The sequence below is a fragment of the Carettochelys insculpta genome, chromosome 8 (genome assembly GCF_033958435.1).
Source record: "Carettochelys insculpta isolate YL-2023 chromosome 8, ASM3395843v1, whole genome shotgun sequence".
NCBI lineage: Eukaryota > Metazoa > Chordata > Testudines > Carettochelyidae > Carettochelys > Carettochelys insculpta.
This window is the reverse complement of record NC_134144.1, coordinates 67,320,424-67,340,859: the sequence shown is the minus strand read 5'-3', so window position 1 is coordinate 67,340,859 and position 20,436 is coordinate 67,320,424. Positions and strand designations below refer to the sequence as shown.

The following is a 20,436-nucleotide window of genomic DNA, read 5'->3' as shown; positions in this document are numbered from 1 at the left end:
ATGGGTAATCTTACCTTCACGAGCTCCTGTGTTCTTTGAAATGCTCAATGTAAGAAACACGCACATCCACACGCAGTGTTTTCTATGAAAATATTTTCCCCAATTTCCTTGTGATATTTTTTAACAAACGGGAGGCCAAGTTCTTCCTGTCATTACACCCAGTGCCACTCCATTTATGTTGAGCGTACAAAGCAATCCTTACTTTCTTCTACACCCACAGAAACACTTTTACTTCTCTTGGGTTTTATGGTGTAATGAGGGTAGTACACAGCTCCCTCTGCCTATTGACAACATATGTTTCTAGATTTACTACTTGATTCAACTCCAATCTCTGAAGCCCTCAGATGGAGCTAGGGACTGGTGATTGAAATCACTTGTAATCATAAGGGTCCCTCTTTCTGATCCAATGCTCATTCTCATCCAAAATCCACAAAGTCAATGGAAATTCACTGGGATTTGGATCTAGGCGTACATGAATTGGTGCCAAATTAAATGTAGCTGACTTCTGAATTGGTGGGCGGTAGGGGAGAGCTGTCAGATAAAGGAGTTACCCTGAATTGTGCATGCCCCTCTTTGACTAACCTTCTCCCTTTGTTAATATTGTCCTTATTCTAACAACCTGTTCTTTGTTCCCACTTACCTTTCCTTACTGTACCTTCCTAAGGACAGTCGGTACTAAGGTGAGCAAAGAAAAAGCTTTGTATTGAAATTGCTGTGTGAAAATGTGATGTATTCTACACCATGTATCTACAGCTAACCAAACCTAGTTAGTGTGTCAATGCAAAGGGAGTGAGGAGAGGCAAGTGACCAGCCAGGAATGGGCAGTTAGAAGGGTCCAGCATCTTTTTGTCATGTCCCAGAAATTCCCCTTGCTTAATTCCTCCTAGCATTATACGCCTGGACTTGCAACCTCTATCCTTCCAGTGAAAGAAAACTGGACCCTTTAAAGCCAGGCAGCTCTGCTACTTAGGGTTGGTTTTGATCAACATAAGACATTCAGGCCAGGTCCACACTAGGCCTTAAAGTCAGCTGTAGGTACTCGGTTCCAGCTGCAGCAACTGGATAGCTGGAATCGATATATCTATGATTGACTTATCTGGCTGTCCTCACTGAAGGAGGTGGACCGGATAGTTTCTCCCATTGAACTCCCTTACTCCTTGCTAGAATGAGGAGAACAGGGGTCAGCTGCCAACCCCTGATAGTTGATTTCACACATCCCCACTTAGGCACATGAAATCGAACCCTGGAAGATCGACCTGACCAGGTTGGTCTCTTGGGTAATGTAGATATACCCTCAGTCTCCTAACTAGTTCTGGGGCTATGTATGCCTCCACAGCATTCCCAGAATTCAGGGCTAGGGATTCAGAACTCAGGCATCTTAACTAACAATGAAAAGTGCTACGACCAAGCGAGTTCAGACCACAGCTGAAAGTAAGTTGGAGTGAGAAATGTCATTTCTAATGCAAGTAAAACAAACTTTTATGGCACTTATCTACCCCATCTGTAAATGAGAGCTTGCAAAGAGCAAACCATGTTTTTTGTCTGGGGCTGGAAAGATTGTCAGCTAAACAAATTATATGTTAAAGCATTTTAAAGACGGAAATATGTTGTGCCTGAAACACTTAGGTCTTGATCCCCATCAGATAAACAGCAGTGTGCCTTGCACAATCTGCTAATGTGTGAGCTTATCTTAATGAAGCATCACCCCTTTATCTACTGCAGCAGCAATGTCTGTTCTAGCTCTATGGGCAAAAAGAAATAGACTGAAGATTTTTAACCCAGAGGAGTTTTATGCAAATGCTTGTGAATTTTAAAAGAATCAATCCACTTTTGTGAAACTGCTGCTGTTTTTAAAATAAAGCTAGTGCCCACAGCATGAAACTATAATGCCAGCTGGCATTAATTAACATACCAGCCTTGTCAGCAGCAGAGACTGGATATGGAAAATGAACTATGCTCCCCCACTTAGAAAATGCTCCCCACAGGACAGAGCTGAGACATGCCAGAGTGCAGCCTGTCTGAGTGTAGAGAAGGAGGTGTCCCATGTTCCTTGTACCAAATGTGTTGATAAGTAGGAGGCCAGTCTCCAGGCCTGTGAGTGTGTTCATTACAAAGCAGTGTTTTCGACTGCAGAACTCAGACCTTCAATTATTTTTCCTGTCCAAGATGTGTCAGTCCAGTCCTGGTGGCCAGTCATCCTGCAGCAGTGAACCATCACCACTTGGTAGCACCAACAACAATGACAGTGGAGTCGAAATGAACATGCACAGTGGGGGCAGCCTGGGAGACCTGACCGCACTGGATGACAATGCTCCTGTAGTCGACTCGACAGTCTCATCGGGCAATTCAGCAGTCAGCCTTCAGCTACGGAAACACATGACGACGATGCAGCAACTTGAACAGCTCAAGAAAGAGAAACTCAAGATAGTAAAGGATTCCTGCTCATGGGTGAGCCCAGCTCCACAAGTCAGAAACACCAAGCTGCCTCCCATACCAGGAAATGGTAAGCCATGGTCCTACATCCTTTCCACTGTCCAATCCCCCTCAGACAATGCCTTATGTCTCACAACGAACACTCTGCCTTGTAGAAGATTCCTTTCCCATGCTATCAACGTCAGCCCTCACTGAATAAAGATGAGCTGTCTCATTAAAGGACACCTCAGGTGTGAACTCAGCCATGTAATTTTGGGTGGGATTCCCAGGGTTGTCCAGAGCCTATTTGCACCTTCTTTTGCTATCCATCTACTAACAGTCACAATCCCCAGGGGCTGTTTCGCCATTTGAGGATTGCTAGAGTAGAACAGCTGTTCACCCATGCCCCCGTCCTTGGCTGTGACTTTGATCTGCTACTAAATCATGTGAGGATGTCTGTGATGACATAGAGCGACCAGTGCTAGTCTTAACTTCTGTGCCAGCTGGAGGTTCCTGACTAGGACACATTTAGGATCATTCTGTCCCTCTCCGGCTTTCAAAGGAAAAGTCCCTGGGCGGGATTTGCTCTTAGAGTTTACAGTATAGAAGCTTCTTGAATTGTTCTGGGAGGAATCTCAGAAGGGCCTACAGATTTGGCGTACTGAGCAATCAGACCCTTGCCACTGAATTTTTGAAATCAGTTTGAGTGACTGATCATATGACCCATACTTGGAGACCACGTGCTGTGCCGGTAGTGTGTTTCATTCTGCCATCTAAAAAGAAGCAGTGGCAATAAAGCAAACCCTGGAAAAGACTCTCTAACAACGACTCAGTTAATTTCCTGACAATGTCTGGCTCTCCTCTTGCCCTGAACTTTTTCTCCTGGAGGCAGTGCTGCAGACAATGTGCTGATTCCAGGCCCAGCAATGGGGAAAGGTGGCAAATGGGACAGCTGCCTTGGAGCCCAGAGATTCAAAGGGCCAGGACTCCTGGCCAGTGCCACTGCAGCGGCAGCAGTAGCTGCACCCCTTGGTCCCATAAATGGCCTCCAGGGCCCTGTGTGGTGCAGAAGAGATGGTGGAGGGAGGGAAGCCCCAGCCGCACCCCTTCTGCCTAATGCCCCATCCCTTCTGGTAGCACAGTGTTGCCCCCACTTTGCCCCGGGCCCAGCAATTCTGTTCCCCACCCCTCTCCCAGCTGACTCCATTACCAGTTAGTCACGTTTATCTCACTCTTATTAAGCAAACTTTTGCCATTGGGTAACTCACAGATCTGTATTTAGATACCAAGCACAGCAGCGAATGTCAGTAGCCATCTACCTCTCAGCTAACGAAACCTTTTTTCTTCCCCCTAACCCTGCTCCAGGCTCTATCCTAGAAAATATCGGTGGTTCCTCTGCTACACTGCCTAACTCTAGAATAACCGAGCTGTCTGCCAACGAGATCACCATGCTGAATCAGCTCAGTGAACGCCGTGATAGTACGACAAGCACCATCAGCTCGGCCTACACTGTCAGTCGCAGATCATCGGGGATTTCCCCTTACTTCTCCAGTCGCCGTTCCAGTGAAGCTTCGCAGTTCGGGAACCGCCCCAACAACACAAGCTCTGCCGACTCCTACGACCCGATTTCGACAGACGCGTCACGCAGGTCGAGCGAAGCCAGCCAGTGTAGCGGGATGCCAGGCCTTCTCAACCTCACGCCAGCTCAGCACTACAGGCTGAAGGCCAAGTATGCTGCTGCCACAGGGGGTCCTCCTCCCACACCGCTCCCTAGCTTGGAAAGAATGAGTCTGAAGAATAAGATCTCTCTTCTTGATGGGCCAGATCCTTCTTTGCCTTCGTTTCGCCTCCCTCCTGGGCCAAGACGTTGTAGCAACGGCAGCACTTATGGGTACACAGCCGCTTTTCCCCAGGAGGTGCCAGGCAACAACGCGAGGCGTGCAAGTGACCCTGTAAGGAGACCTGCTGCAGACCCGCTGTCCCTCACTAGAGTCCATCGCTTCAACAGTGCCAACAACATGAACTCCCTCAACCTGCCACATCCCACGGACAGGAGGAACTGCAGCCTTCTGAATTACACATGCTCTGATGGGAGCCTTCCCAGGCATGTCTATTCACCTCGACCGCTGAGCATTAGTGAGAACGTTGCCATGGAAACGATGTCAGGTGAGGCAGAGGGCTCCATTGGCGAGGAAGACATCATGCTGCCGGATGATGTAGTGCAATATATCAAATCTCAGACCAATGGGACAGCTGTCGAGAACACTTCCATGGGGTACAGCAGTGAAATGCCAAACTTCCAAGGCAGTGGGAGATTGCAACATCAGAACTTGCCTGGCCAGCGCAGGATGGCCGGAACAGAGTCAAGCGTGAACTATTTGGGTCCAGGGATGAGAGAGTGCCACATGAGCTTTGGTGCTCCCTCGAACGTGAGCAAAAACAACATGCCTGTGCAATGGAACGAGGTTAGCTCAGGTACGGTTGATGTGATGCCTCACCAATCAAAGCAACAGTTTTCTCAAGGAAATTTAGCTGTTGTCCAGCAGAAGCAGAACTTTGGTCAGTATCAAAACTTTAACCAGCAGCAAATGCAGTTCAGTCAGAATGATATGAATGTAACTCAGCAGAATTTTACTCAAAGAAATGTGAGCATGGATGGACAAAGGCTAAACTGTATGCAGCTGAGGCAGCAGCAGATAAATCCAGGCCCTAATATGAACTCTGATGTGAACCTGCACCAAGGGTATAACCAGGCTCATCAAATGCTGAGCCCAAATGCAATCAGTGGAGATCCAAACCAACTTCCCCTTCCTTGTAGCAACATGGTAGTAAAGTCTGGACCCCACGTTCATCCTCAGCAAATGGACTTTGCAATGGATCCCTCTTTAATGGTCAACAGTAATAGACTGACTCAGGCCGTGCATGAGCAAAGTCAGCAGACCTATTCATCTCAGACAAATCCCATGAATTTCTCCATGACTCAGGAGGGGTTCTATCAGCCCCCTTCTTCAATGACCTCAAATCAGCCAAACTTTGATCCCCAAGAGAGCACAATGGGTTCAGCTGGCCAGACCTATGCTCCTGGAATGATACAGCCTCATCCTCCACCTGACCCCAGTCCAGTAAACAGGCATCGAGGAATACGCAACATGCAGCAACTAGGTTACATGAGAACTCCCCATCCTACTAATAACACGAGGCCTGGCCCAGAAACAGCAGAGGTCACACCAAAAAGAACCAATAATACGTTGTCTATGCAGCCTCAGCAATGTGCAAACAGTGTGAGGGAAAATAGTTTGACATACTATTATGGTCAAATCCACATGTATGAACAAAATGGAAACTTTGATGACCAGGTGGACTGTAGAGCCGGACAGCAGCAGTGTGCCTTGAATGTCAAGCCAGCTGCCCTGACTTCTCCTGGAGCTAACCAGGTGTCAAGCACGGTGGACTCACAAGGTCTGGAGCCTGCTCAGATAGACTTTGATGCCATCCTGGATGATGGAGACCATTCAAGCCTGATGTCAGGAACCCTCAGCCCGAGCATTCTGCAGAATCTCTCCCAGAACTCTTCTCGCCTTACAACGCCACGGAACTCTCTGACCCTGCCATCCATACCAGCGGGAATAAGCAACATGGCGATAGGCGACATGAGCTCCATGCTAACCACCTTGGCAGAAGAGAGTAAATTTCTTAATATGATGTCCTAATGATGGAGCCTGATGGTTTGTCCGAGGACTTTATACAAAGCAGTTTTACGAATGGGCTTTAATAATCAGTTTCTATAGAGTAGAATTTTTGACAAGTATTAAATACATTAAAGGGATTCAAAGTGAAAAATGTCTCTGTACAAACTTATGTAAACTATCTCAACGCAGTTTAGCACTGAAAGAGTGCAGCCTCTAGTATTATCTTTTGCTTGGTTTTTCAGGGGTCTAAGCAATGCCATCAGCAAATGAGCATATTGCATAAGAATGGTTAAAAATGAAATCCTTCCCTGTAAATAGCCTGCATTTGCCATCTCCCTTTGTTTTCTTTTGGTTGTCTCTGCAAAAATACCTTTTTGCAACCTGCACCAGAAACAAATGGAAGGATATCTTTTTGATCTGAGGATAAGCCATATTGCATATCCCACACCAATGCAATAAACATTTAGTTACGTCTCCCAAAACTGGCCACTCCCAGCAATATCATTTAAAATAGTTCTGTGTACCTTGTGACTTCTTACAAAAGCATCATTTCTAAACAGCTTTTCCAAAAAGTGCCTTACTGTGCTTTAGCGGTAAATAGTCAAGGCATGTCTTCCATTACAATCAAATGTGTATATAAAAACAAAAGAAATGTACATTTATACAGCATGTGTTTGGAAATAAACAGGAAGACACATTGGTTGGACACGTGAAAGATTAATGTTCCCCTTTGTCAGATATAATACGGTTTATATTGCTGTTTGAAGGTAGCAAAGGCCACTCATCTGAAAACATCTCCAATGTCAGGAAGGCCCTAGTCTTGCAGGAGTTTATGTAAGAGCTCAACTTTAAGCCCTGTCGGTCGTGACATCAGTAGTGACTTTCATCTGGGGCCTTAAACAACTTGAGTAAATCAGAGGGTTATGGAGGAATGAGCTCAGGGAAGCCTACGGTCTGTGTTGTACAAGTTGTAGGATTAGATGATCACAGTGGTCGCTTTTATTCTTAAACACTGTGAATCTGGGACAATTGCTAATGGGGCTTCACAATGGCTCAGCTCTAATTTTTCCTGTCTGGTATGATGGGGGATATATAATTATTTAGTTTGTCTACACAAAGAGTCAAGTCACAGCAAGCTGAGGCATGACTCTTGCCAGCCTCAGACAAGCTATCCCTGTCGACTTTGCTGGTGCCCTTTAACAGGTCTCAATGCATTTTGGTCTGGTCCTCTTTGAAATGGGACTAGAGCCAAACACACCAACCGACAGTGAATGCGTATCAGCAGGGTCCACTTCACATGCTAGCACGGGGCTGGTTCCCACCCTGGCTTACTACAAACTAAACGTTCACATAGACAAGCCCATAGTCAAATGTCTGGGATTTGCAGCAGGGCATCAGAGCTGTAGGAAAAGCCTCTCTGATGTCCCCTAACTCTCTCTCTGAAGTTTACCCCTAGAGATGGATAGGTGGAATCTCACCACAAGCAAATCCTCCACAAAATAGAACAGTTATTGCCATTTCAGGGCCTGATCTTGAAGTCAGTGGAATGACTCAATACATTATTTATTACAGTTAAAGCTAAAGGGTAAACCCAGTGAAAACAGACCTCACTGAAATGTGTATCTCAAAAAGACAATTCTTCTCTTTCTCATATTACACTGTTAAATCTGTCATGGGGAAGGGCCCAACTGTGAAATTCCCTCTGGAGGTCAAACATCCTGTGCTGAACTTCTAAAAAAGCCTCAGGCAAATGTGCATCATGCCTCATCTGCAGGGCTGTGTCCTTCCTGCTCACTTGCTGTCAAACTCTTCACTGTACATGACTCAATTCCACCAGTGACCTGCAGCTTTGTAGGGGGCTTTTAGAGGGGCTAACGGTGGCTTCTGACAGTCCTTGCTCTCCTTTTGCACTCAGTGCCACACAAGTTGTGCTGATATGAAATGGCCTTATTTGTTTTGAGCAGCACCCTACCCCACCGATAGTCCTATTAACTTCAGTGGGCCTGCTTGGAGGATAAGGTGTGAGTGAACATTGCAGAACCTGGTCCACCTTAATTCATGGGAAAACAAAGCATGATGGACTTGATCCTGCATTCCTTGCACATCCTGAAATCTTCCTGACTTCACTTGGACTCTGCTGCATCAGGAAACCTAGATCAGGCAAGGCAGCTGTTTGCACTTATGCCCCACCTAGAAAGATGAATGTTGAATTATCAGGCTTTTTGAGTTCATGGTCTAGAGTCACCTGCAGTTACTTCACCTATGCATTTAACAAAAGAGAGGAGGGCACATTTTAGGGTGCTGAACTGTTCTAGGTACAGAGTACATTTTGGGTCTCCTTAGTGCTACAGCTGATCCAGCCCCTGTCTCTCCCTTCACTGTTGGGCTGATTTATTCAGTAGATGCATATGCTTGTTGTTGAGCTCTGCTTCAGCCCATGCACGTATCAAGAAAAGATCAAATCCAAAAGCAAAACCATATCTCCAATTTGTCAAGTTTCCTGTCCTTTTTCAGAGGTGGTCTTCCTTCCTTCGCTGAAATAGCATTGTTATAATCCTTTCAGCTCTGTATATATTATGTATAGAAGACATCATTACTAAAAGCACTGTAGGTGAATTGCTCTGTCAAATTTATATCTTAAGGACATTTGTAGCTGTTTTCTACATTGTAAGAACGGAGGTAACGCGCTGAACCTGTATATAAGCCTTTTGTACATTAAAAAATAATTTTTTTCAGAATTTATTGTTTCATTGTCATTGTTCTGTGGTAGCACTCAGAGGCACATGCAGGTCCCAGGTCTGCTTGTATTAGGTGCTGTGTACAAAGATAAGACAAAACATGGTTCCTGACTTGAAGCACTTGCAGTCCAAGTGTAGGCTGAGAGGCTACAGAAGGAGATGACAAATTCATGGTGAGTGTGCAACATAACAAAGAGGCATTTGGACAGTGTGATAAGTAGCCATCACGGCACACCCCCTGCCTGGCCATTATTGAGCACTGTGATGGAGGAGGTAACGTCTTTTATTAAACCAACTTCTGTTGACAAGAGAGACAAGAAGAGCTCTGTGTAAGCTCGAAACCTTGTCTCTTTTACCAATAGAAGTTGCTCCAGTGAAAGGTATTACTTCCCTCACCTTCTCTCTCTAACAGCATGGGACTGACACATTACAACAACACTGCATATAACCATCCTCGTGGCAAAGGCGAGTTTTATGGCAGAAAAGGTACTGGCTTTGAGGCATTTAAATGAGCTCCTTGGCCACATAAGAGGGCTCCATGGCAGAAAGCAGCAAGGTGCTTTGTCAGAAATTCGACAATTGGGCTGTTAAGGCTGGAATGGTTGGCAAAGCAGAGATGGTGTTGATGGCTCAATAGCATGCATGAAATGAAAGGCAAGGCAGGGCTAAGATATGTGGGGCCTTAAAAAGGAATTCCAGTTGTCCTGTGTGTGGTGCAGTGAAGGGGAAACTAGTCTGTTTTTTTCCTATTTGACAGCAGCTGGTGACATGCCAAGCAATAGATTTATTGGTCAGGTTCAAAATTAAGGCTGGTGTGCCTTCCATTGAAGTGAACAGAGAGACTGACACAATTCATTGAGAATTGGATCAACCACTGGAGAGGTTGCTTTTTCCCTGGGTTACATAAATATGGGCTCTTTGTCATTGGCCAACAAATCAATAAAGTGTGAATACAAGCCAATATTTTGAGGGGTTCAGCTTTAAATGCAGAAATTTATCACAATTCATGAGAATTGTTTATAGAAACCAACAGTTTGAAGGCTTTAAAATACATAATATGTGCAAAAAGTCAAACTGGTCAGATCTGCCATAAATGTTGGCAGAACTGAAACCTAAAGGGGACCCAAACAAAACCCTGCTCCTTCTGTCTTTGGAGTCAATGGCAAAACTCCCACTAATGATAACAGCAGCAGGGTCTGGCAGCTAAGCCAGTGTGAATACTGCAATATCCTTTCAGCCCAAAGAAGGGTTGTAGGAGGAAACTGAGCCACAGGAAATCCTAGCTCTTCATGCAGTCGTGGTGACAAGACATTATTCTCAGGAGTAACAGATGAAAATGGCCATAGACAAGGATCTGCTCCTAGAAAAGTCATTTACCTTTGGCCCTTATTAGACATAATGGATGAAATGCAACTAAAAACCTGCAATTTCAAAGCTTTTGAGTTTTGTTATGAAAATTTTGAGGGATGTGAACCAATCACCCAAAGATAAATACGGTTTAATGGGCCATAATTATCCTTCAAGCCTCAAAAATTCATCAGGTAAATTTCATAATATTCTGTATGACTCAGAATTACAAAAATCATGCTAAAGAATGGCTTTTGTTATTATTGGAGATAAATGTTTCATACTTTGAGCACTTCTTTTCCTCCCTTTTCTGAATTCGGGCCTGATTTGTTGTCCACTGATGTCAGTGAGTTTTTTCTGTTGACTTCAATGGCTTTTGAGTCAAGGTCTAAGCTCAAAATCTATGTAACCCTAGAGGCACTGACAAGGGAAAGAGAAATCAAGGAAACGTGAAGTCTGCTCTATGTCTTTAGATGAGAGCAGACTTCACTGTCCCTTTTCAGTGGTCTCAGTGCCTCCAGGGTTACCTTTAGGCTTGGTTTACACTAGGCAGTTAAGTTGATTGCAGTCATGCAATTCTAGCTACAGCAATTGTGTAGCTAAAATGGACTTATCTGCAATTGACTTACTTGTCCATCCTCACTAAGGAAGTTGGAACGGAGTGTTTCTCTTGGCAATCTCACTTACAAAAGAGTTGAGCTGCTGACCACTGATAGGTCGATTTCGCTCATCTCCACCAGGCACACAATCTGAACCTCAGAAAACCATCCCTGATCAGGTCAATATTCTGGGCAGTGTAGACATGGCGTTAGTTACATCTAAAAATTGAGTCAAGATTCTAAAAGGGGCTCCTTATTCCAGATCTCAAGCTGCCTCTGATTCAGTAGTGTTCAGGTGTAGATTTTTCTGGGAATCCATCTCTGCTTATATTATAAATTCTACATTTCTCTCCACTGGGGCTAGCTTCCCAGGGGTCTCGCTGATGAATTGTAATCACTTGTACTTTTTATTGCTTGCATATTCCGGAATGTACAGTACAAAGCACATCTATGTTTCTCAAAAAGCTCCTTCTGCAGAACGTAAACACAGAAATTACAGTAATCTTTTTGTAACAATGAAAGTTCATTAATAAAGTGTGGCCTTGGGCACAGCTAGAATCAGGAGCTTTAGTGTCAATATTAAAGTAAATGTGAACACTTTATTTCGTGTTTAATTATTCCTTCTTTACTCAGTTTTTCTCCCTAAGTAAAACTGTTTCTTTGGGCCAAAGTCTAACAACCTTACCTGACTTGTGCCTTACTTCATATTAAAATCAATGGAACCATACAAAGAGTAAGGCCTTTGCGAGCCTTTAAAATTGAGCTGATATGTAATTTTATTCCTGGCGAGGAGAAGAAGGGGAGGAAAGCGATGGTAAAAGCTTCTGTTGCTGGATCTTGTTGCATTCCCATTGAGGACAGAGTCACTCCAATGTCCTCTTTATTTCAATGGTCTCAGTAGACATGATAGAAACTCTTGTTTTTTATGAGCAGTTGGATCTAATTGAAAGAATAGGTGTGCTTTATATTACTGGAAGGACAACTGATGACCAACCCAGGCCTCTTGCAGACAGCCACTGAACCTGTAAGTAAAATGACCTAATGCTTAAGAAATTTAGAAGCTACAGTACAAACTGTGTTTCAGCCTATGCATATGAAGCTTTTACAAAGGCTGAAGGTTTTGTGGCCACTGTAGTCTACTGCAGTCACGCCGGTATCTGCAACCCACTGGCTGGATTTTCACCTGTGTAGGCAGGGCTTAGTGGTCTGACTTTTCTTAATGGTTAAAGTTGCTGTTAAGTTACACTGCTGCATGATGTACTGAAAATTTACCCAATTTATTTCTGGTTTGTGGACACACTTTGCTTATTACCCCCACAGGCTGCTTGGTGACTTGTTTCTTTCAGAGAAAGCTATGTTGCACTTTGCAGGCTCCTTCTGGTCTCTGTACAGTAGGGTCTTGACATTTGTGAGTGCCACGTTTGCAAATTCAATTATTTGCAAGTGGTCTTACTTCCCTGGGGCTCCGGGGCTGGGAGTGCCAGCAGCTGCTGCGGTTTCCCTGGGGCTCTGGGCGATGAGTGCCAGTGGCTGCTGTTTCCCCAGGTCTTCAAGCCCCCCGCCCCCATACACAAACATTCACAAAAATCCACATTTGGGAATGTTGAGACTCTCCTGTATTGTTGAACGTTGTCCTGTACTGCTACAGATTCAACCTCTCTAGACTGGCATCCTCAGGACCTGACTGATGCCGAATGAGAGTATTTTCTGCACAATGAGGTTCTTCCACCATGATCATGACAATACAAATAATAATACAAGTACAAGTTGAACCTTTCTGGTCTGGCGCTCTCTCGTCCAGCAACATCCATCATCTGGGATGATTTTAGTTAGTTAAATGTCCACTTATCATGGGTGTGGCCATTTCCAGTAGTCCCATAAAGTTTACAAACACAAATTCTGGCTGTTAGTGTTCTTTACTGTTGTTTAGCTCTAATTTACTCCTTAATGTCTTCTAGGAGCCCAGTAAGCAGTGGAAGAGTTGGTAATGCCACTAGATGATATTAACATACCATGGTGCAGCAAATTCTCTTGTTCAGTGCCAGTCAGATCCTGAAGGTGCCCGACCTGCGAGGTTCAATCTATACAATATCTACACTGCTTCTTTGGAGGATTTCTGTCATGAAATCAGGAAATGGGAACACTACTGTGACATTGGCCAGTCAGAAAATGACAAATAACCTAAGTGAATTGTTTGGCAAATCTATGGGGTAAATGATTAAGAACAAATACGACTGGCATTGAGGTGATTCAAATATGATTTGCTGACAGAAAACACAACTTTCTAACCGATATAATGTTCTGTAGCAATAGTTTGGTGATCCTCAGGAAGCATTGTTACCCGGTTGTGTGAGGCTAAGAGAAGCTCCCCAGTTTGTCCAGTTACACAGCTCATTGGAATCAGGAACCATTTGTCCTGATCTTTGCAAAATCTTCTGGCCCCAGTTGACTGCGCATTTTATGAAGAAATATTTCCCTTTTCTTTGTTTGCAATGGCTATCTATAAATTTAATTTGGTGACCCTTAGTTCTTGTGTTATGAGGAGTAAATAACAATGCCTTATTTACTCTCTGTGCTAGTCATGATTTTATAGACCTCAGTTATATCCTTGCTTAATCGCCCCTTTTCTAAGTTGAAAAGTCCCAATCATTTTCATCTCTCCTCATATGATAGCCGTTCAAAACCCCTCACCATTTTTGTTGCCCCTTCCTGAACTTTTTCCAATGCCAAGATATCTCTTTTGAGATGAGACAACCACATCTGCACATGGTATTCTATGTGTAAGCATATTATGGATTTATATAGAGGTAGTATGATATTCTCCACCCACCAAGGAAAGCCATGGATCTGTGTGGCAAGGGGTTTCCATCATTATTTAAGGCTAGTATATTGCAAAGAATTAAACAGACTTTGTGGAAGGCTCTCAAAGCCATGAAAAATTGTGTGCCGTGCTATGCTGATAGATTGTTCTAACACTGTAGATCCAGCCAGTAGAGAAAAGAATTACTCCATCTGCCTAGCTAACCACCAGCATCAGATCTGAATCTTTGTACCCACTTCACTTTAGTACTGAAGCTGGGTCAGGGACTGGTTCATTACAGACCAGCCTTCTGGATCAAGTGTAACACTGAGGTCTTTGTCAGTCATGAAGAGCTCACAATGAGGCTAATTACCACTCTTCCTTCAGATGTCTGTGATGATATGAAACCTTTTATGGGCGTGGCTGTCTCTTTTTGTTAGAAATTATTATGGAGGTCTGATAAAGGTTAAGCAATTTGCATTGGAGGCATTTTGATTGATTGTCTTAGGCCTTACCATTGGGTCTATCAGGACTTTAACACAGAGTTCAAAAAAGAACTAGATAAATTCATGAAGGAAAGGACCACCAATAGCCAGGCTGCATGGAAACGATGTCCTTAACCTCTGTCAGAAGCTGGAAATGGGTGACAGAGGAGGGATCACTTGGTAATTACCTGTTCTGTCTGTTCCCTCTGGGACACCTGGCATTACCACTTGCAGAAGACAGGATACCAGGCTAGATGGACCTTTGGTCTGACCCAGTCTGGCCGTTCTTATGATATTACCTTTCAACTGGTCAGGAAACTATTTTTTTTCCTTTGCGTTCAGGGATGTGGGGGTGGGAGGTGTTGGAATTTCCAAGGAAATCCTGAAAAGTTTGATGAAAATGTAACTTTTGGAGTAAAAAATTCTGTTTAATGGCGATAACAGTCCCATCAATACAACGTTGCAGGGGAAATCATTCAAAGTCCAAATGCTGCTTCCATGTTGAGAGATTTGTTTCTTCATTCATGGCTCGTATGGAGGAGCAACCACAATTTCACCAGATCAAGCCAAATGTTTACATCAGGAGTAGCAGCATTTATTGCAATAATGCCACCTTTGTATTTACCATTTTGTCAGTGGGTGGTGTTAGGTTTACCGGTCTGTCATGGGGAATAACACTCGCATGCCAGGAGGCCCAGATTTTCCATTTCTGCATTAAATGTCCTCATCTAATGCAAAAATGGCTGGTTCAGATTTGGTTCAGAGTTGACTAAGATGATCATGGCAAGTCGAACAGAAGAAACATCTGTGTGTGATCTGGCACAAGGTGATTATTTTTTAAGTCTCACTTAGCCCTATCTGCTTTCCAAGCTTCCTTCTGATCATAGTGTGATTGCATGAGGTTAAACGAATATTCCCAGAATATCTTGTGGGATTTAAGACATGAAGTCGATGTTGTCAAGGTCTTGTGGGTAGGAAAATATCTGCTTTCCTTGAGTCTTTGAAGCTGAAAGATCGGATGAGACCAGAATCCAGGCTGCCATGGAAAGGGAGGTTCTTACAGAAATGGAGTCAAACTTCTGGCCAGCAGACCACTTGAAAGTATGGACTTTATTAAGGTATATAAATAGCAGCTAAGAGCCTCTTGAAAAAGCTGGCTCCACACAAACAAAATGAAAGCAGGCTAAAGACACCAATACTCTTATGCACTAGCAAGTTTTATTCTAAAGAGCTTCCACTTTAGGTATTGCCCAGAAAGATTCTGGATCCCAGCTGTTACCACCCAGAAGGCTTCAGAGCAGTGAAACTAGCTAGCTGCCAAGAAAATACCAATAAAATGTAAGTTTTTGCTTCAAAGAGGACTAAAGGTCTAAGGAACATGACCTGTGATGAAAGACTGAAAAAAATGAGTTTGCTTAGTCTGGAGAAGAGAAGACTGCGGGGGAACTATGATAACCATTTTCAGGTACATAAAAGGCTGTTAAAAGGAAGAGATGACAAATCAATCTCTGAAGATAGGACAGGAAGCAGTGGACTTAACCTACAGCAATGAAGGTTTCAGCTGTACATCAGGGAAAACGTCTCTGGATAGCCAAGCCCTGGAACAAGTTGCCTCTGGAGATTGCATTCTCTCCACCATTATCAGTTTTTGAGAACCCGTTACACAAACACTTGTTTAGAATGGGCTAGTTATTATACACTCCTGCCTTGAGTGCAAGGGACTGGACTAGCTGACCTCGTCCCTGTCCAGGTGCCTGCCTCCTGAAGACATGGCTCTGCTCCCAGCCCCCATGAGGCAGAGTGGGTGAGCGGCAGCCGGGCACAGCCCACAGTGACTGGGAGATAGGGCAGCCAGAGCTGGCACTGCCCACCTTACCTGCTTGATGTCCCCGCCTGTTGGTGGCACTAGGTATTAGCAGCATAGGGCAGCACTAAATCTGGGGTGTGAATGGTGTGGGTATGTTGTGAATGCTTGAGGGCACATGACCTGTCAAATCTTTGCTTTCCTGTCAAAGGCTTTCCTGTCAAATCTCCTCAGTCAGCTTCAGTTATCAGAGAAGTGAAGGACATTTTATCAGTACATGCTGTCACCATGGTCAGCCACAATAATAAGAGTAAAAACATGCGCAAGAATGATTAGTTTACTGTAAATTAAACCTTTAAACCCCATACTTCTTTTTTTTTTAATCTTATTTTCTGCATTCCTTTAGAGGCGGCAATTTTGAAGGTGTTGCTGATTTTTGGGGCAAGGCTCGTCTTGTGTTTTTAATTTTTTAATTGGTCTGGATTTTACTGAGGTGAGTTGCTTAATGATTTCTACTTACTTTTAGACTGAGTATGGTGTGTAACATGGCCTAAGGCTGAGACAATAGAGCTGTAAATTCAACTCTGTTGTTAGTTGAAACAGAGCAGCTCTAACAAAAGGGAACGTTAAAATATATTCAACGGTGTCTCAAAGGGAGGGAGAGAAGCCACATTGCTTTGATTGTTCAACATTAAAACAGCCCAAGTACATGCAAAAAAAAAAAAGAGAGCCTAATGCATTCTGGCGAGACTGCACTATCTAGGTAAACAAAAAGCTCTAATTTCTACATTGGAGGTTAATCTCACAGCTGACTTTAGCTGTGTCTACACGTGCACGCTACTTCGAAGTAGCAGCACTAACTTCGAAATAGCGCCCGTCGCGGCTACACGCGTCTGGCGCTATTTCGAAGTTAACTTCGATGTTAGGCGGCAAGACGTCGAAGTCGCTAACCTTATGAGGGGATCGGAATAGCGCCCTACTTCGACGTTCAACGTTGAAGTAGGGACCGTGTAGACGATCCGCATCCCGCAACGTTGAAATTGCCGGGTCCTCCATGGCGGCCATCAGCTGGGGGGTTGAGAGATGCTCTCTCTCCAGCCCCTGCGGGGCTCTATGGTCACCGTGGGCAGCAGCCCTTAGCCCAGGGCTTCTGGCTGCTGCTGCGGCAGCTGGGGATCCATGCTGCAGGCACAGGGTCTGCAACCAGTTGTCGGCTCTGTGTATCTTGTGTTGTTTAGTGCAACTGTGTCTGGGAGGGGCCCTTTAAGGGAGCGGCTTGCTGTTGAGTCCACCCTGTGACCCTGTCTGCAGCTGTGCCTGGCACCCTTATTTCGATGTGTGCTACTTTGGCGTGTAGACGTACCCTCGCAGCGCCTATTTTGATGTGGTGCCGCGCAACGTCGAAGTTGAACATCGACGTTGCAAGCCCTGGAGGACGTGTAGACGTTATTCATCGAAATAGCCTATTTCGATGTTGCTACATCAAAATAAGCTATTTCGATGTTGGCTTCACGTGTAGATGTAGCCAATGAGTGTCAAGGCTCCAGCAATGGGCTTTGACTGAACATAGATTAGAATTATAAAATTTATGAATGGAGCAATCAAACATGGGCGTATTGTTTTACAAAATAAAAGTCCCACGACAAATTGATGGTTTTTAGCCTCCTCTAAAATTTTAAATTTTGAAAACTTTCAGCCAGTTCCAGAGTGGGTCAAAAATGGTATTTCCATTGAAAAAAATAAAATAAAATTCAGAGTGTTGCCTGACTTGATTTGTGAAGCTTTGTCATTCAGATGCACACCACTGCCCTCTGCTGGTGGTACCAAAACTATTCAACTGTGTCCACCAGCAAGCTGGTTGCCAAGGAGCTATATGCCGTTCTCCCTTAGCATGGGTGATGGGAATGTGCTTTTGGAGCAGGAGGAGCTGTTGTCAGGTAAGTAGCCATAACGTGCAACCTGGGGACAAACTGAGCACTCTGATTTTCTCCAGTGAAATCCCTATGCCCCTGCCCACCCACCCTCCCTACTTTGTGCTAAGTAACTCCTGTTCCTTCTTCCAGGGCTCCATGTTTTTCCTCTCACTCCTTTGCTTTCTGCTCCTCTTGCTGCTACAAAACCCAGCCTTGCTCCCTTCATGAGCTGAACAGGCCTCGTTACTATTTTCTCGGTTTCACATGTTGTGCAGCCTGTTTTTCTTTCTGGAGCCAAAAGACTCCCAAATGTCAGTCATGGGCACATCAGACTCTGAAGGCATCCTGTCCAGAGCACACATTGAATAACAGCACAGGCAGCCTAGAAGACCTGGCTAGACTGAGAGCCTTCAGGATGAAGTTTTGGAGATAGGTGCAACCGTCTATTTTGTGCTATAACACTTTCAGATTGCTCTGGCTATGCAGAGCGAGGCTGGGTCATTGGGGGGATGAGTATACCTTGGAGGAGCAGAGGCTGGTTCTGGTACTCAGTGTCCCCTTCATAAGAGTAAGGTGTAAAGCCCAGATTACTGGCCAAGTGCCAGCGTGGTACATTCTGCCTGCCTTAAATATCGACTATAGTTCAACTCAAAAAACAATCATGTCTGTTCCTTAAGTGTCATGCTGGTGCGGTGTAGTGCAAGGTAAGAGAGGCCACCCTAGAAGTGGTTGCCTTTCAGTGGTGGGTGGTTGTGTATCGCTTTGAATGATGCGGGATGTTTTTGGACTGGTTCATACTCTCTTTTCTGGACCTCCAGCTCTCACTTAATATCAGAACCCTGAGGCTGACAGACAGGTTGGATCACTTTGTCCCAGTGATCATATGCAAATACTGATTGCCGATCATCTTCATTTCAGTAGTGAATGACATTGAAAATGGAGAGAACTCCCAGGTCACTTAGTCTTCTCCAGTTGAAGAGCTTGTCTGCGCATTGAGCTGTTCTTGACTAATTCCATGTGTGGACACTCTGGGTATGGCTACACAACTGGGGACATCGATCTGGTCAGGGTCCATCTTCTGGAGTTCAATTTCATGCACCTGGTAGAGATACATGAAATCAAACTCTCTGGTGTCAGCAGTCAACTCCTGTACTCCTTGATATTGTGAGGAGTAAGGAAGGTCAAAGGGAGAGTTTCTCCCATCAACCTTCCTCTGTGAAGAAAGCCAGGTAAGTTGAATCTAGCGATGCAATAGCCATAGCTAGAATTGTGTATCTTCAATCAACTTACCTGCCTAGTGAATACCAAGCCTTAGCCTTCCACAGTTTTAGCTTGTCTATGCATGGACCTGTTCTTGATTAATTCCAAGTGGGGATGCTCTGATTCCAGAAAATGCCCTGGTTATAAGATTTTCCTAAAACAAGAATGTACTTAAATGTTCCTAGGGCACTGGGTGCTTCCTTCAGCCATACTTTACCTGGACAAAATAAGTGCAAACAATTGTAAATCAGCTGCAAAATTATCCTGTCACTTTGACCTCCTGTTCGTTGACCGCAAGAAGGTGATCAGAGCTATTCCGGTCACGTTCCGTGCGGGTTTTCAGAAGGAGCTGTTGGAACATAAAACCCTGCCAGTGATGCAAGGGGCAGTTAGTGCTGCACATGAGAAGACCCAGTCTTTGTATTCAGCAACATTTCATATTTCTGCAGCTCTCCTCTTCCTTGGCGGTCACTTGATAACAAGTAGGATGTCTTCATGTCACCCGCCTACTCGTGAGTCCCTTGATGGATGATCAGCCTGATTCTGAAGCCGCAGGTCTTATCACAGAAGGGTCCGGTGTTGGTAGCTGTTGGAGGGGTGCGGGGCAGTTTTTGATGCTCTCTTCTTCTTCTCCAGCTCTCCTTGTCTGAATTGTGGTGAGGCCTCTCAAATTGTGCTGCCCCCTCACAGATTACTGCTCTCTAGTGGGGATGGTCATGGGCAAGGGTCTCCCAAGAGTTGACACCGATGCTGCACTTTTTCTGTATCTTATATTGCTTCCACTGGCCCCCAACACTCCTCCCTTCGTTCAGCTCGGAAAACAGAATTGGGTTGGGGAGGTGCTGATCAGACATCTGAACCAGGTGACTAGTCCAATGAAGTTGTTGCTGAATGATACTAGCTTCAATGCTGGTCATGTTCGACTCTTACAGGACACTAGTGTTCATGTGCCTCTCCACCCAAGTGATATTTAGGGTTCTCCTGAGACAGCATTGATGGTATTGTTCCAGTGCCCTCAAATGACATTTGTATATGCTCCAGGTTTCACATGTGTGCAGTACTGCTGGAATAACCACTGAGCAGTTTACAAGGAGCTTTGTCTTGGCACGGATGTCCTAGTTTTCAAAGACCCTTTCTCTCAGATGGGCAAAAGCGGAGCTTGCACAGCTCAGACAATGGCAGCTCTCCTACGCACAAAGTAACAGGAATAACCAGGTTGCTGAGCTACCATTTTTAGCTGACAAGCAAAAACACAGACCATTCTAAGTCAATCCAAACAGTGCCTGGTGTTCAGGAGCATCTTTCCCATAGAATAGGGTTGGATTTTTTTTAAAAGCCTATGCGCTTTGTCTAACCCTGCTCCTTCCAAAATCAATGGAAAAACTTCTC

At 44.6% G+C, this 20,436-nt stretch overlaps 1 protein-coding gene across 5 annotated transcripts in view; it reads left to right on the top strand.

Annotated features, from left to right (window-relative positions):
- Window positions 1–8,813, top strand: part of GLI2 (GLI family zinc finger 2) — a 275,040-nt gene extending 266,227 nt beyond the window's left edge. For all 5 annotated transcript variants that reach the window (XM_075001297.1, XM_075001298.1, XM_075001300.1 and 2 more), the window contains 2 exons: window positions 2,167–2,503; window positions 3,778–8,813. In XM_075001297.1, the coding sequence (XP_074857398.1) occupies window positions 2,167–2,503; window positions 3,778–6,122 (2,682 nt within the window). In that variant the 3' untranslated portion in view covers window positions 6,123–8,813. The remainder of the gene's footprint in view (window positions 1–2,166; window positions 2,504–3,777) is intronic.
- The last annotated feature ends 11,623 nt before the right edge of the window (window positions 8,814–20,436 follow it).